Below are 16,903 nucleotides of genomic sequence, written 5' to 3' on the forward strand. Positions count from 1 at the left end.
AAATTAGGTTATATTAAATCAGTTTAATACTTAAAATTAACTTATCCAATACACGAAGTTAATTTCTTGAATTTGAAAGTTTATAATAAAATTGTTAACTGTTGCGACTGTTTTTGTAAATTTGTTTAGAAAACTTTTTTACGTAAAGCTAAATAAAGTTTAGGCCCGTAGAGTACATAATTAAAGCATTGTTTTATCCATAGTAGAAGTACAGCATTTTTATCTATATACAGTACTTAAATATGTTTTTATTTAAAAGTTCACTTATCAGTTTAAAAATTGGAAAATTATTTAAGAATTACAAAGGTGTGTTCTAAAAGTTTAATCGCGTGAAACAAAAACGACAATACCAACTCAATCTAGTATATTTCAATTTTTCCTTCTTTAGAACTTGTACTTCTAATTAGAGTAATTTATACGTTGTTATATTAAATTGTCTATAATAATATATAAAAACAAACATAGTACACCAAAAATAGTTTACTTCATTGAATCAACATTTGATCATTATGGCTCCATCAGGACCATCACAAGATAAAACTCATCAAGAAGATATGTTCTCAGAGACCCATGATGAAGCCAAAATATTAAAAAGATAGTCGATTGAATAAATTGTTTTTGGAGTACTGTGGTCGTTTACGATATAATTACACAAAATGTCGTTTAGTATTGATGACAAAAACAAAATGAAAACACCTAATAAATTACTAACCTGCATTAATAATTGGTAAAAACAAGGTTGTAACAATCAAATATTATCTAATGAAAAAAGTGTTAAAAATAGGCAAAACACACGTCTGTGACAAAAACTTTATTATATTTTCTCACAACATTTCTTGCAAAATCCCTTCTTCAAGCAGTTTAAACTGTGTTAAACAGAACAAAAAAAGGCTTAGACAGAATCGATTATTTTTGTTCATTATTTAATTATCTTTCAACGTCTTGCAGCTTTTCCTACTGTGTGTGTTTTTTTTTCTCTAAATATAATAGCAGCATTGAAATCGAATGTAAATTAACGTAAGAAAACAAATTATTATTTAATTTACAAAATACTAGGAGTCATGCATCTTAATAAGTTGTAGTTAAGCGCATGCGCTCAACGCATATTTTGTTTCAGGTTTTAGGTGCTTGTAAAAAAAAAAGCCAATTACACCATTCCTTTAGCATTTTGTTATTCTTGATAAACTTAATTTATTCTTCATCTGTTAAAGTCAGCTTATTGTTGTTTATTATCCCAAAAAATGATAAATACTCTGGTATTATTTTTTACTTAACAACAGAGGGTCTGAGTGGAAGTGGATATTTATGCTGGAAAATGTGACAAGAGGCTTTTCTGCTTTTTTCGCGCTTCATTAAAGTTATTTCTTCTAGGTAGAGGCCGCTTTATTTGCACACAACAGAGGAATTGAGGGATGTGAGCGTATGAAACCGTAAGATCTAATTCATTGTGTTTTACGTACCTTTAACTTTAGTTTTATGTATGTGTATATATGAAATAGGGCTTTACAAATGAAAGAGCTAACTTATGAGAAGTATTTTGAATATGTTAATTAGTAATTTTTCTTTTTTTCACTTTTGGTCACTGTATCAAGGTCGACGCGTGGCACACCTGGATAGAATTTGAATTGTAAAACCGGTTTGCTGTGTTTGTGTAAGTGCTGTTGCTATCGTAGAGACGAGTGGTTTGTTTCTCGTTTTCAACAACTTCAGGCAATGCGTTGGTAAGGCCCAAACCAAATTTAAATTGCATTGAAAGGCCTTTTCTAGCATATAAAGTTTGAAATGAAATATTTTAGTATTAGGAATTTAAAGAGATAATACATATGATTGAAAATTATTTTGAGAGATGTTTTACTCTCTTCTGTTGTTATAGTTTAAGTCAGATATCTTGTCATTGTACTCAATATCTTTTACAAAAAAACTAAACAAACTATATTCAGGTACGTGAATATACTCTACATGTTTAAATACAGTTTTCCAGTGAAATACTGCGATATGAACCATGATAAATGTTTTCTTATGCATAAAGTAAAACAGAGTTAAAAATGTTGTTAAATAGGAAATAATATATTTGCGTAATTACGAAGCATCTGCATTTTTTTTAGCTAATCAAAAAAGGTTTTTCAAAAGATTCGAAACAACTCTTAACAATAACATGCGTTGTTGTGTCACGTGGTTTTAAGTATAATATTAGCATTAGTATAACAGTAATATGCAGAAAGCTGTAAATAACTAGAATGAACGTTTTTTGTACAACGTTTTGAGCGACATCTTGTATGGCCAGATTCTGAGGACAGAAAATCATACAGAATGTTTTTTTAACCTACTATAGGCAGATGTTTATTCGTGTCAACTGCGTCATTAGGTGTGCTTCAACTGGAAACTACTTTTATTTAGCGCCAACTGGTAGTAAGCTGCTATTGTTTGTATAGGTTATTAGGTTTCTGAATGCTTCTTTTACGAAGCGCATCGCGAAACTGGGAAGCACTTAAGCGTTTCGGACTATTTGCAGAATGAGTATTTTATTAATTGCACATTTTTATTGTTTCACGTACCCCACCATTATCTCCATCTAGAAATGTAACTGTGTATCAGTAGTCGCAAATACTACCATGGGTGTTCAAAGGAAGGGGCAGTGGCGGTTTTAAGGTTATGTGGGCCTAAGTGCAAATAATTTTAAGTAGAATAAAATTATCAGTGGTCTCCCATTAAGACCATGAACTGTGGGGCTGAGTTCCCTCTAACCTTTACCTGAATACCCCACTGGGAAGAGGCAAGAATGAACATACCCCCCCATACATTTCACAAAAAAAAAAAATGCACATATTATGGTGTAAAATCAACATCGTATTTTTAACAGTTTTTGTTGAAATTGTAAAGTTGTTTGTTTTAAACACATATGATACACAGTATTTTAGTCTATTGACTTGCACTGTAGTCTCCCGCTGGTACAACGGTAAGTCTACAGATTTACAATGCTAAAATCAGGGGCTCGATTCCCCTCGGTGTACTCGGCAGATAGCCCGATGTGAATGTAACAGGTTTTTGGCCCGGGATGGCCAGGTGGGTTATGGCATTCGATTCGTAATCTGAAGGTCGCGGGTTCGAATCCCCTTCACACCAAACATACTCGCTCTTTCAGCTGTGGGGGCATTATAATGTGATGGTCAATCCCACTATTCCTTGGTAAAAGAGTAGCCCAAGAGTTGACAGTGGGTGGTGATGATTAGCTGCCTTCTCTCTAGTCTTACACTACTAAATTAGGGACGTCTAGTGTAGATAGCCCTCGAGTTGCTTTGTGCGAAATTCAACAACAAACAAACTCAAAGATCGAGTTTAAATGGTTCTGCGATCGCACGAATAGTTCGAGCTTGGCCCGGCATGGCCAGGTGGCTGGAGCACTTGACTTTCAATTTCAGGGTCAGAGGTCGAATTCCCATCACACCATATATGCTCTCACTTTAACGCCCCCACCATTGAAAATATTTTGATTAATCCCATTATTTGTTGGTCAAAGAGTAGCCCAAGAGTTGGCGGTGGGCAGTGATGACTAGCTGCCTTCCCTTTAATCTTACACTGATAAATTAGCGATGGTTAGAGCAGATAACTCTCGTGCAGTTTTGTGCGAAATTCAAAAGAAATCAAACCAAGTTCGAGCTTAACAGCCATTTCAGTTTTACTTCGTCTATGCAGTAAATGAGAACCATCTGACCGAACCTCACTAAAAAAAAAAATAGTGAAGTTGTACATACTTCCTGGTGTCATTAGTTACATAGTAAATAAGAACCTGGAGCTGATAAAAGCCTATAAGCCTCTAGAAACACCTCAGAAACAAAATATACTGAAGAAAATGATATAATAGCCATTATCTTCAACAGCAGATCTGTTAATTTCTGTGATTCGGTTCCAGTGTACATGGAACTTGTAGGCCTAAGACATTAACCTAAGACATTATGGAAAGCTGCACAGTAGAGGGGGAGGCATTGACACGGCTGTTTACTGAAGGATTCAGATCTTATAGAAATGCTACCCAAGGACTTTTTTTAAAAAGCGAGGGTAGCAGATAGAACATGATCATTAAAAATCAAAACAACCAAAAAATGTGGTCTTCAATAACAGCATGTCGATCTGGACTATATTTTCCATGTGTACTGTTCAAACATATTTGATGTAAAATACGCCTGAAAGCTGGAATATCAATAATTTCCAAAAATTTGAAACTTGGGTAAAACAAATGCATTACACAATTTCAAAGTCCGGTCATTGTATAATGTATTATCTCTTAACCTATTCAGTGCGTTAGACGAGACAACTCGTCCAAGCCGATCGGTAACACAGTGCTACGGACGAGTTAATTCGTTCTCAATAATACTTAACTTCAACGCTAGATGTCAGCACCATACATGCATTTGACCTACTTACAAATTGTTTCACTTTCGATCCAAATTGGCGTCACGAAAAAAGGTTACAAAATAAAGAAGCATTAGAGTTGTATTGTTGCAGCTGAAATACTTTGCACGGTCAACAGGATAATGTTGGAAACCACCGTAATGTTAATTAAGGTGTATAACAAACGTCTTTCTCTAATAATCAGTGAATAGTAAATGTGTTTTTTTTAATAGTGAAGAAGTCTTAAACTAACAAAGTGAAGACCACCAAAAGGAATTTACTTTTATTTTGTTTAAGTTAAGTTTAACTCCACCTATGTTTTGTTGAATATTTATATTTTTAATTTGACATAAATTTACTTGCCAAGAAAATTTCAGATCTAACTGTTGCTTTTGTTTGATCTCGCAGGTACAAATCATCTCGTTCATGATTGAGCTACAAACACTGATATTAATAGTTGTTGTCGTCAGCTTTGTCTTCATAACAGCTATTGCTGCCGCTTTATGTTGGTTGTAAGTATCAGAAACATACTAATCACGCTTACATTTCTTAAACCAGGATAATTTTGGTTTTTATTTTTGATAATTACCATGTATAAATTATTGTTGTATTTTTAACTCGTACGTTTTATGAACTATAATTTCAAATAATACTTTCCCCTAATAAAACATTCTATAAAACAGGTGTCGCTGCAACTGCTGTTCCCTTAGCAACTCGTGTCAGCAGACTTCGCTGCGAGAACCATTTAATGACGACTGACGGTGGACTGATAAGCGCGCCAATAAGTTGAACCTCTTTTGTGTCTGAATGTGTATGCGTGTTTGTTTTCTTATAGCAAAGCTACATCGGGATATTTGTTGAATCACCAAGGAGAATCGAACTCCTGATTTTAACGTTGTACATCCATAAACTTATCGCTGTACCAGCGGGGGCATGTGTGAGTAAATAAAACTAAGTTTTTTTGTTTTTTAATGACTAGTAGTGGACTGAAAAGTCAGCATTGTGAGACATCGTCATACACAAACAAGGATTTGAGTTAATTACGATTGACTAACTATACCAATAGGTCTATATTCGTTCACTACTAGCAGCATAATATACACAGTGATGTTTGTTTGTTTTAAATTTCGCGCAAAGCTACACGAGGGCTATCTGCGATAGCTGTCCCTAATTTAGTAGTGTAAGACTAGAGGGAAGACAGCTAGTCATCACTACCCATCGCCAACTCTTGGGATACTCGTGTACTAACGAATAGTGAGATTGACCATCACATTATAACGCCTCCCACGGCTGAAAGGGCGAACATATTTGGTGTGGCTAGGATTCGAACCAGCGACTCTCGGATTACGAGTCGAGTACCTTAACCACCTGGCCACGCCGGACAAATCATATAATGCTATAAGAAAGGCCTCGTCGGCACTGGACGTGACAGACCTGGAACTGCGAACATACAGGGTACCCGCAAGGTCTGAAATCATAGGCGTTTAACGAATTTTACAGAATTTGTTCCATATGTTGTTCTTGTAATTTGAAACAAATGTGGAAACGGTATTTCCACATTTTGAATAGTGCTAAGCCTATTTCTATCATTGTCAGTGGTCCAACACTCGTCTCAAATTCGTTGCTTCAAATGTTCGGCTCTCTCTACCTCCTCTTTGTACGCACGCGCCTTGAGCAGTCTCCAGAAAAATAAGTTCACAGAAATCAAGTCCGATTCTTGGGGCCCATTCCTGAGAACCACGTGTGGCAGTCAGATGTTCTGGTAAGGTGTCATTCACGTGGATAAAATTTAGAAAAGCTGACAATCATCTGTGGTCCGAGATTTTTTAACATCCTGTATTATAAGATACATTGCTTTCATTCATGGGTTCTTAATATATTTGTTTAAAACATCATAATGTTTGTCCACATACTGGTTGCCGAACATCAGTGGCACGTTACGTAGTCGCTCACATGCGTAGAATTATTTTATTTCCTTTAGTTTTAAGAGCTGGGCGTGGCTTAATGGTCAACGTCACCGGAGATTTCTACCTGTTCTTGCAAAAACACGCTCCGCACTTTGGGACCATTCGTATGCTGTATAAGTGATGACCGTTATTCGATTAGACAAGTCCAACTATTGGTAGTGAGTGTTGCCTAACCGCCTTCCCTTTGTCATATTCAAAATTAAGAACATGTAAAAGTATATTTTAATCACTAACCGTAATACAAGAATGTTTATTTTAATTTAACAGTAACTGATATTAAAGTTAGAGAGGAAAAAAATCAGACCACTGAACGCGCAGTTTCGAACGTAATGACAAGTTTTAATATGTTTGTCACTATAAATGCATAATCAGAGATGCAACCGTTTATCTAAGTTTTAAGGGGGGGGAGGTATATTAATAATAGGTTGTGGTTTTTCTGAATAACAAAGGAAAAAGTTGAATGAATCCCACATAGGTTATGGATAATACCTTCATCGAACATAGTGTGTTTTCTAGAACCCCCGCCTCCATAAAATAACAAAAACAAACAAGTAAACCTACGTTTATTATAAATAACGTTACAGTAATTTCTACAAAGACATTCCGAATTATACAAAGGACTGTAGATTCACAAATAGAGACAAGAGAAAAGCCAGTAATTCTAATGAATGAATGAGATGTTTTATGGACAAGATAAAAGGTAACAGCTTTAATGAGTGAATAACGTATTTGTCCGTCAGTTGTCTGTTAACACCTATTATTCTAAATCTATTTGTTTGCTTTTATACTTCGTAAAAAGCTGTCCGAGGGTTACCTGAGCCCACCCTTCGTAATTTAGCAAAGATAGACTAGAGCCATCACCACCCATCGCCAACTATTAGGCTATTCTTTACCAACGAATAATGGAACGGTTAAAAGGGGTGAGCATGTTCAGGGACAGGATTCGAACCCGCGATTCTCAAAATATGAGTCGAGTGCCCTAACTATCAGATAATGTCAGACCCTGAGATATTTAATAGTCTGTTATTTATACTTTCTTTTAAAAACCAACTGTGTCTATAATACTCTCGAACCAGCTTTTGGGGGGGGGGAATATGAGAATTATTATTCAATATAACAAACAGTTTGATTCGGATCTTGGTTGCCACGTGTTTAAAACGTGACAAATTAAATTTCTACTTTAGCTTAACGATATTTTGGGTTTTACTTATTATTTTGACGACCATCTTCTCACTATTAAAGATGAAAGTGAATGCAGTTTCCAACCCAAATATGTTTCAAAAGCTTAATATAGAGTGGTATTCAGTTAAGCCACAGTTTTCATGTGAATATATGGTTTGTTCCGTATTTTACTGTCAGAATAAGATGACGTAGTTCTGTGTAAGCATAGAACTTGGCTGTTAAGTGTATGTGGTTTGAAATGGAGAATATTTGAGAATATAATTTGTTTTAATTCGTTTATGACGTTGAAACTTCATCAAAGCATGCTGTTAATTTGTGAAACAATTAAAAATATATTTTTATAATTTTATTTAATTGTTTATATGATCTACATCGTTAAACCTCTTATACTAAATATTTTTATTTGTAGCTCTAACCGATGAAAACAATCACAACAAATTTTATAATAACGAAATATAGTAGATGGCAAACTATTGAATTTTTAAACGACTGATTGTTGCAAATAATACGATTAACACGCCACCTTACGTTTGTATTAATAATTACCATATGTAGAGTGAATGATATTGTTGTTTTCCTAGAAGTTTTTCTTTTTTTAAAGCAATACCTTTATATCACGTATATCAAACGTACGCTATCGGTTTGAGTTAAATCTTACCACTAGATGGCTGAAACGTGCAACGTTAAATACGAGTGTCGGTATGTTATCTTTATGGCCCTTTGATGCTATATATATTATTTTGACTCGAGACTTCAACAAGTTAGTGTTTTAATTTCTAATTTTGTAGGTGCCGGATATTTCGTAAAGATCGTTTCATTGTACAGAACTACAATTACAATCGTTCTGTAGCCCTCTGTCCGGAATTAGCCAATCAGTGCGAAGTTGATGAAGAACAAGCAAGACTAACATCTTCCTGTTCCATCATCCTGCTACCACCATCCATCGGGAATTCTGTTCCTGATGATGAGGTACAGCAGAACACTACAAACACAGTTATTGCTTTAGCCCGTTCTTCAACTCGTGAAGAGAATGTTCCGGAAAGACTGGACTCGTTAAGGTGTCATCAAAGAAACAGTCTTTCTGGACCAATGTTTGTTGAGCACGTGACGGAAGGTCAGCTTCAATCGAACAGACGAAGTGCTAGAATGTCTTATCAACCGTGCCCTCTTGAAGATGTTATAGTATTGGACGTAAGTTTGATGTACAATTCGAAGTATGAAATTTCATATGACATTACGCGAAGTTTTCATGTTGATTTTTTTAACTTGTTGTTATTCTGTACAAGACGGAATAAGAAAACATTAAAATTTTACTTTAAACACGCAAATTAATCATTTGATAAAGTTTTCTAAAACTGTTAATAAGAGGGAATTTATGTAGTTTGGTTATCACACAAATTTCAATTAAGTAAGGAGAAATTAATATCTACTTTTATTTTATTTTAAAAATTAAATATTTATATCAACATTACAGCATATCTTAAACTTTTTTATTATAATGTTGGCATTACGTCCCGCAGCTCCCTCTAGCCAACAAGCAAATAAAGACTTTATAAATATAGTTTACAACGAGATCTGTGTAGGTTATTGTGAAACTACAACGTATAGTTTGGTAAGGATTGTATAGTAATTTGTGAAGAATAAGGTGTTTCTAAATTTTTTTCTTTGTATTGGTTATTTAAAAATCCCTACCCCCTATAGGAGTTAAGCAGTAAGTTTGCAGACTTCGATACCCTTGGTTGGTCCAGAACAGATAGCTTTGTGTAGCGTTGCGTTTAACTACGAGCAACTGACTGATTATAAACTTGACAAAGCATTCTCCGAGTTTATATTTTATTTTTCTAATGCCACCAGAACGTTTCTTAAGCCTCGCAATTCGAATTAATCTTTAATTTATGTGTAAGTAAATATAGCAGCTTATAGAATTAATATTTACTTGTGGTTCATAAGGGTTTGTTTGTTTTTGAATTTCGCAGAAAGCTACGTGAGGTCTATCTGTGCTAGTCGTCCCTAATTTAGCAGTGTAAGGCTACAGGGAAGGCACCTAGTCATCACCACCCGCCGCCAACTGTTGGGCTACTCGTTGACCATTGAATAATGGGATTGACCGTAACATTATAACGCCCACATGGCTGAAAGTCCGAAATGTTTGGTGTGACGGGGATTTTAACCCGCAGCTTTCAGATTAAGAGTTGAACGCACTAACCACCTGGTCATGCCGGGCCGGTTCATAAGGGAGGAAGCACCCCCAACACCTTTTACTATGTGGATTTTTTTTTTTATGGAGATCATGGTTCAAAGATTTTTTGTTGTTGTTTCGCTTTTGGAATTTTCACTTTAATCTTATATTTTAAAATTTCAAATAAAAATGAAGTTCAATAAATAGTTTAAGTTTTTATTTATAGTGCCCCCTACTGGCACAACAGATAGGTATGGACTTGTAATGGTAGAAACCGGCTTTCCAAACTGTTTGTAGGCATAGCACAAATAGCTCATTGTGTTGCTCTATGCTTAACTACAACAAAAAAAAAATTATAGTTTTTATATTTTAATTTTAATTTTTAATGTTTATAATATACCACATGTATGTGTTATCAGTTTTATTTAGAAGCTATTATTTGTTTTTCTTCAGGGAACTGAGCCGCCTCCACCATATGATGACGGAGGATGAAGACAACAATATTCCTGTTTATGTGATACACAAATAATTTGTAAATAATTATGAGAAGAAACCATCTATATATGCGACATTTGCGCTAAAAATACAAACTTTTAGTTTATATGCTTATAAAAATAAGGGAACATCTTCTATTTCAGTAAGGAATATAAATCAACTGTGATTGATAGGACACTAGTAAAAAACTGTTCGTAGATACCAAAGTGATGTGTTTCGTTATTTGATATCATTTAATCGAAGAATTAACGCAAAACTGTTTTAATTACGACAATGTTTACCCCTGAATTTTTATCATCACTTTGCAACAATTCTCAGTCCCCGTGGTGGGGCAGCGTTAAATTTGAGGACGTATAACGCGAAAATTCAGGATTCAATTCCTTACGATGAATATAGCAAATCACCCAATGTAGCTTTATTTTAAGACAAGTAATCCTTTTTAAGTAACTGGTAAATCTATTATAGAAACTATCATCTTAATTTGTACTAAACAAATGTAAAATATAAAATATTTCTAAGTTTACGAAGTCCCAACCTTTTATAACATATTAAAATACGTTGTAAAAAAAAAATTATGTGTAGAGTGCAACGGTTCCTAGTGTTGAGTAATGTAAGTTATTTAAAACCACTCAGCTGAAAAATAGTTTTATTATTTAGGGAGAGGCTCGGCATGGCCAGGTGGGTTCAGGCGTTCGACTCGTAATCTGAGGGTCGCGGGTTCGAATCCCCGTCGCACCAAACATGCTTGCCCTTTCAGTCATGGGGGCGTTTTAATTTAACGGTCAATCCCACTATTCGTTGGTAAAAGTTGGTGGTGAATGGTGATGACTAGCTGCCTTCCCTCTCATCTTACATTGTTAAATGAGGAACAGATAGCTCTGGAGTAGCTTTGCGTGAAATTCAAAAGTAAACATCTTTTCTTTTAATTGTTTTGTATAGTGTGTTGAAATTTTAAAAATCTCTAACTAATATTTTAGCTTATTTATTTATCATTAAGCCTGAAGCTGCACAAATTGGCTATCTGATTTAACGTTTATTTGGATTTCCTAACTGTTTAAGATATTCAAAAGTAAGTGTAAGACCATAGGAGTTAGGTAAGTAGAAATACTTTTTCAAGTATTGAATTGGTCAAATTGCGACCTCGGGTCATGCGTTACAGATGTGGTGCAACCAAATGGAATTCACACTTTCATCTGTGGTTATATAATATGAATTATTCTGACAAGAGAAACTTCTTACCTTAGGTGATGCAGATTAGTTGTCCTCCTCACCTGGTTATTAGTTCCAAGTTACGAACTTTTATATAATTTAGCCCAAGTTATTGTCCACATGAATAAAGAAAATCATTTCTGAAATTTACAAAAAAAAATAAAACTAATGGAAAAGTATTGCAGACAAAAAAAACACGTAAAAAATATTGTAAGTTTATTGCTACATTCTAAATTGTATTGTCACTATTATAATCATATTAAACACTCAATTTTTAATGGTACACAACCACACGAGGAGTTCCAATGAACTCTATTTTTACTCTGGTGAGATACAGGAACTTTGTGCAATTATACTTGCCAGGTTGTTATTACGCATGCTCAAAAATTATTTATAGCGTAACTCTGGTACTTGTAACAATTTAACAGAAATTCAAAGATTTATCGTTTTAAAATTGGTTTCACTAGATACTTTGCGATCACGAAAATCTTTATATAGAATGTGAAAGTCTGCCTCATACATCAAAGGTTGAGCTTCAGAAAATCTCCCCTTTCCTCATTTAACCTCATGAGTAAGATACACATTTAATAATTTAATCAAATATACTGGAAATACAACGATCCAAATTTGCCCCCAGCGGCATGTCTGCGGACTAACATCGCTAGAAACCTGGTTTCGAAACCCGTGATGGGCTGAGCATAGATAGCCCATTGTGTAGCTTTGTGCTCAATTCTATACAAAGAAACAGTTTAAAAATTGCATAAATATTTAGTTTATCTGCGATGTTAAGTTTATGTCATAATACTTCCAATTTGTTAAATGTAAGGGGCGCTAATTCCCCCTCTTGTCCTTTCTCTTTTCGGGCACCAATTCTCTTGCTCAATCAATCATTATTAATCTTAGTGTGCTTATGACAATATTTCTGTAAAGGATGAAGATTCGCCAACTAATTGTATTCTCTTTATACGAGACTGGTTTAAAAAAGAACTTATAACAGAAAATAAAGTACCAATAATTAGGTTTGATGATAGTATTAATGAGTATTGAACTAACCATAACAAGGAAAATGACAAAGCAGTGTAAACTTTCAAATAGAAGCAAAAATACGTTGAGTAGTCTTACTAAATTACAATTACAATATATCGATATACAGATTTCATCTGTACAGTTCTAAGCAATATAAAAGGCCATTCGATATATTACTTAAGTCTTAAACTTTAAATAGTTAGTAGTAACAGACATGAAATGTAGATCTTTTTAGAATCCTAGATAAAATAAAAGCTAATTTAATTGAATAATTCGGCAATATAAGTTTATTGTTACACTCGGACAACAATGATAATTTCGCATATTGTAAATATGCTTAATACTAGATTTAACCTCGTACCATCAACTGATTTATAGCGATGACACCTTTTTTTGCTCGTTGAATATGTATTGACGTAAAACCAAAAAAATCACTAAGTATAATTTTAATAAATGATAAAAAATGATATTATTATTCCTCTAAAATTTTTTTGATCACTAACTTTTTTCTGTAAAAATCTTTACATTAAATATTTGTTAACATTCGAATGATTCCACACTCAGTGTTGCAAAACTAATTTTAAATAAATTCCTATATTCAGTGGTTAAATTTCAAACAAAGAAATAAACCAATGATTATTGCTCTATCAGTACTAGGACTAGGAAGATAATTATACCTGTCTTCTTATTAGTATAGCTCTGACGAAGAACGCCAGGTTGAGACGTGATTTTTTTTTTTTTTTCAAAGTGTGTGTGTTTTTCTTATAGTAAAGCCAGATCGGTCTATCTCCTGAGTTCGCCGAGGAGAAATGAACCCCTGATTTTATCGTTGTAAATCCGTAGACTTACCGCTGTACCAGAAAGAAAAATATATATAAACTTGGCAATTATTTAAGCTATTGTTTGATTTTGATATCTGTTGCCTATGCGGTTAATTACATATTTCTTTTTATAATTTCACTGTTGTCAATCCTGCTGTTTCTAGATATGGCACACTTTTACAATCTAGTGACCAAATTATGAGCCAAAGCGACTTGCGACAAATCTAGCGAATCTATTGTAAAACCTAACTCTTTCAACGATTCACTGTGTTTTTTTGTTAAAAATTAAATTTGTAAGTTTAATTACAGTTACAAAAAATTATTTTTATTTACAACTATGATTGAAAAAATTACGTCTGATGCATCATCTTGTATACAAAAGAAGGTTCTGTGATGTTTTTATCTTCAAGTTAACTCATTCAAATGATAAGAACAAAACAATATGAAAACTAAATTGTACTTTTTTTTTTTGCAATCAAATTCATGTATAATAGTTATGCCGAGTTTTAGGTTAAAGTAGCATTAAACGTTTTCTCTATATAAACTACAATGCTAAATATATATGCAAAATTTATAAATAAGGTATAGACTACATTTGACATAGGCCTGTTTATTTCGTGACGTTTGTTTCTCGTTCTATCGCAGTGAGATTTATGAAATCGTGAATATTGTGTTTCACCGTGTTAATGTTTTTGATATTTAGCAAGTGTTTCCACAAAAGAGTATATTCGTACTATTTTGGAGGATTTCTGGTACTTAATTTGCTGTTCTAAGTTTTTAAATATTAAAGTTTATATGGTTTAATTTATAGTAATCGTATATTAAAGAGAGAAATGATGACTAAGAACTTACAAAATTCTTATTATCAAGGTCAGCTGATGACTTTCGATTTTAATTAAACTTGATATTTCTAGGTGAAATCCACATTTCATGCATTTTCAGAAAAGATAGTCTCAATAGGAATTTAAATTTGATGGTTCAATGATGACGAGAAACTCACTTGAACTAAAAATGTTTTCTAAAGACATTTGATAAGGGTATGAAAACTTCAATTAAAATAAAGTTCAGAACAACGTTTCCACTTTATTATGTTATCCTGTACTCTCATTAAAATTTTAATATTCATACCAGCCATCTTTAGAATATATTGATGGTAACCAGTGGTGGAGGAAGCAATTATACGTAGGGAGTGTAAGTGGGGTAGGCAAGTAGAAGGCTTGGAACTATTTTCTTTAATAAATTCAGTGCTTTGTTTCTTACATATGGATAAGATAATAGTAATAATATATTAGTAGCTTTAAATAGATCTAGCTACTTTTCTAGTGACTTTAAAATAAATTTAACAGAAATGTAACGACAAACTGTTAAAAAATAATTGGTAATAGTGTATAGTTATGCCAATAGAGGCGCAACTGTAAATACTGTGACTGATAAGAGTAAATAGAATGGAAAGTAGAATAATAACAGTCGTATTATTATACTATAATATTTGAAAGTGATTAGCCAGATAAAATTCCACAGAAATTGGTTTCGCATTTTTATGCGTATGTAGAAATAATAACATATTAGTTTGTTATGTAGGTCATATTAGTTTAGTGTTGAGTTCAGAACCTGCGAACAAGAGTGGTGCCTGAAAGATAAAGATGTCGGAAGAAGGTAAATAGAAGTCTCTTTCTGTCAGTTTTTGTGATTTTAATTTGTAATTCTTTTAAAAGTTTAAAATTGTTAATGAAGTCAGATTATGGACTTATATGCGGTCTATTATATAATTCTTTTTTATAGTAGAAGTAAGACTCGAAATAAGTTAACCAAGTAACGTTACTTTTGCTTATTCAGCTATCGAAATAAAACACTGAAGTGAAGGTTTAACTTTGGAGTAATGTATGTTAATTACTTTAGTAATATTACTTAATTGACATGTTTACTCCAAGCTTTTACTGTGAGATAAACATTTTATGTTGAACTTGGAGAGGTTACGTTAATTTAAGTATTAAGATTCTAACTTCAAAGCTTAAACCAAGGCATTACTATCATTAATACTCTGCCTTAACAATCTATCAAAGAAAGGCTTTATTAATTTGTTACGTTGGTGTTATATAATTTACAACTACTGAAGTAGAAGCAAGCTGTAGTAATATCAGTAATATTTGTACTAATAATTGTAAGTTGTAAGCACTATTATATGATAATTATAAAGTAAAACTACCCAGTTAGTAGTGCAACTACTGGTATAATAGTAATACTACTAATACAGTTTTGTTTAGGCTATTTTTGTGTTATATCCCATACACGTTTTGCCTTTATCGATGATAGTAGTAGTAGTAGTAGCATGGATAAGACCATTTTTAAGGTGTGTTTATATAAATTTAGAAAGAAAAAAGTTTATCCTGATACATATCATTAGTTAGGCTTCATTTGTAGTTGGAATACTGTAGTGACTTTTGGTATCCTTATTTAAGAAGACTTGGAGAAGGGCCACTACTACTTCCAGTAGTATAATGATTCTTGGAATGGAAGGTTTGCCTTAGTTATAAATATAAGTTAAGATCTATTATCATTAAGTTATTTATTGGGATCTTGTGGAAGTTAACACGATTATCCAAGGGATTTATATGATACAGGCTTCTTTCTTCTTTTCTTTTTTTTTGTGCTACATTCTGAAGATAACAAATGTTAAATACAGAAGACAGAACTTTAAGATTTGGAAAAACAAGCTAATCTCCAGTTAAGATAGCTTTAGTTTTTGACAGAGTAATTGGTTCATGCAACAAGTTTTCATTGGACAACTTTATAGGACTAATGGTTCCTTGTTGTCCATTTGCTATGTTGTTGTACCATAAAACCACATTATTAAAATCAAGAATTTCTATTATTCACCAAAAAAATTGTCATTTTGTAATTTTAGGCATAAAAAAAGTTAAATAATGATTAAAATGAAGACTTTAAAAGAAGTACATGCATGTAACCAGTTGTTTTTAACTAAATGTTTAAGAAATTTTCAGGTTCATTACTGCATCACCTGTTTAAAATAAACTTATTAGTCTAACTTACTAATCTTCATTGGATGAGTTTTGACAACTGATGTTTTACAAACGTACATTAATAACAATGATAAAGTAAGACAAGTCCATAACCAAATTTACTAACCCTGTGGATTAAGTTTAGCTGCCACTACAAAGGTGATGTGAAAAATAAGTGTGAAAAGAGATATACATGAAAGACATCCAATGTCTTTGTGTATGTATATATGGTTATGTCATGGTTATTCTTACGTTCACAGATATTTGTGTTTTACACTTTATGGCAGGGCTCGGTAGAGTGAGAGGCAGAAATGGTGGTATTGAGATCTTAGGATCAGGCTTTTGATTCAAATTCTTTATTTTCTTGCATGTTTCTCTTGTGGGATGAGATGTATGAATTTTTTTTTTTTAAGTGAGTAACAGTATAGAAATATTAATTTTGTTGTTGTTGTTGTTCAGATTGTGCATAGCATTGTGATTGGTGGAGATTGTTGTATACTTTATGAATTTTCTATATCATTTGACTTGGATTTGGTCAGTTTGTTAGCTTAGCATGTGATGGCCTAGGTTTGGTTACTTTAGCTTAGGATTGGGCTCATTGGGTTGAAAAACTGT

At 33.1% G+C, this 16,903-nt stretch overlaps 3 protein-coding genes across 8 annotated transcripts in view; 2 read left to right on the forward strand and 1 right to left on the reverse strand.

Moving 5' to 3' along the window:
• Window positions 1-16,903, reverse strand: part of LOC143230408 (FGGY carbohydrate kinase domain-containing protein-like) — a 297,176-nt gene that overhangs the window by 148,011 nt on the left and 132,262 nt on the right. The gene's annotated exons all lie outside the window — the stretch shown is intronic.
• LOC143230364 (uncharacterized) lies at window positions 1,233-10,418 on the forward strand. 2 transcript variants are annotated; one of them, XM_076463826.1, is made up of 5 exons: window positions 1,242-1,430; window positions 1,593-1,721; window positions 4,798-4,901; window positions 8,327-8,729; window positions 10,171-10,418. In XM_076463826.1, exons 3-5 carry the CDS (start codon window positions 4,816-4,818, stop codon window positions 10,207-10,209), a joined length of 528 nt encoding a protein of 175 aa, XP_076319941.1. In that variant the 5' UTR covers window positions 1,242-1,430; window positions 1,593-1,721; window positions 4,798-4,815; the 3' UTR covers window positions 10,210-10,418. The 2 variants fall into 2 exon arrangements, with proteins under 2 accessions (XP_076319949.1, XP_076319941.1); XM_076463834.1 differs by lacking the exon at window positions 1,593-1,721 and having other exon boundaries at window positions 1,233-1,430.
• Window positions 14,502-16,903, forward strand: part of LOC143230371 (ran-binding protein 3-like) — a 67,516-nt gene continuing 65,114 nt past the window's right edge. For 2 of the 5 annotated variants that reach the window (XR_013016419.1, XM_076463847.1), the window contains exon 1: window positions 14,502-14,924. Coding sequence is in view for 3 of the 5 variants with exons in the window: in XM_076463847.1 (XP_076319962.1) it covers window positions 14,912-14,924 (13 nt within the window). In the remaining 2 variants the exon portion in view is untranslated. The remainder of the gene's footprint in view (window positions 14,925-16,903) is intronic. The other 3 variants (XM_076463861.1, XM_076463870.1, XM_076463878.1) reach the window with 3 other exon arrangements.

Source organism: Tachypleus tridentatus, chromosome 1, assembly GCF_004210375.1.
Source record: "Tachypleus tridentatus isolate NWPU-2018 chromosome 1, ASM421037v1, whole genome shotgun sequence".
NCBI lineage: Eukaryota > Metazoa > Arthropoda > Merostomata > Xiphosura > Limulidae > Tachypleus > Tachypleus tridentatus.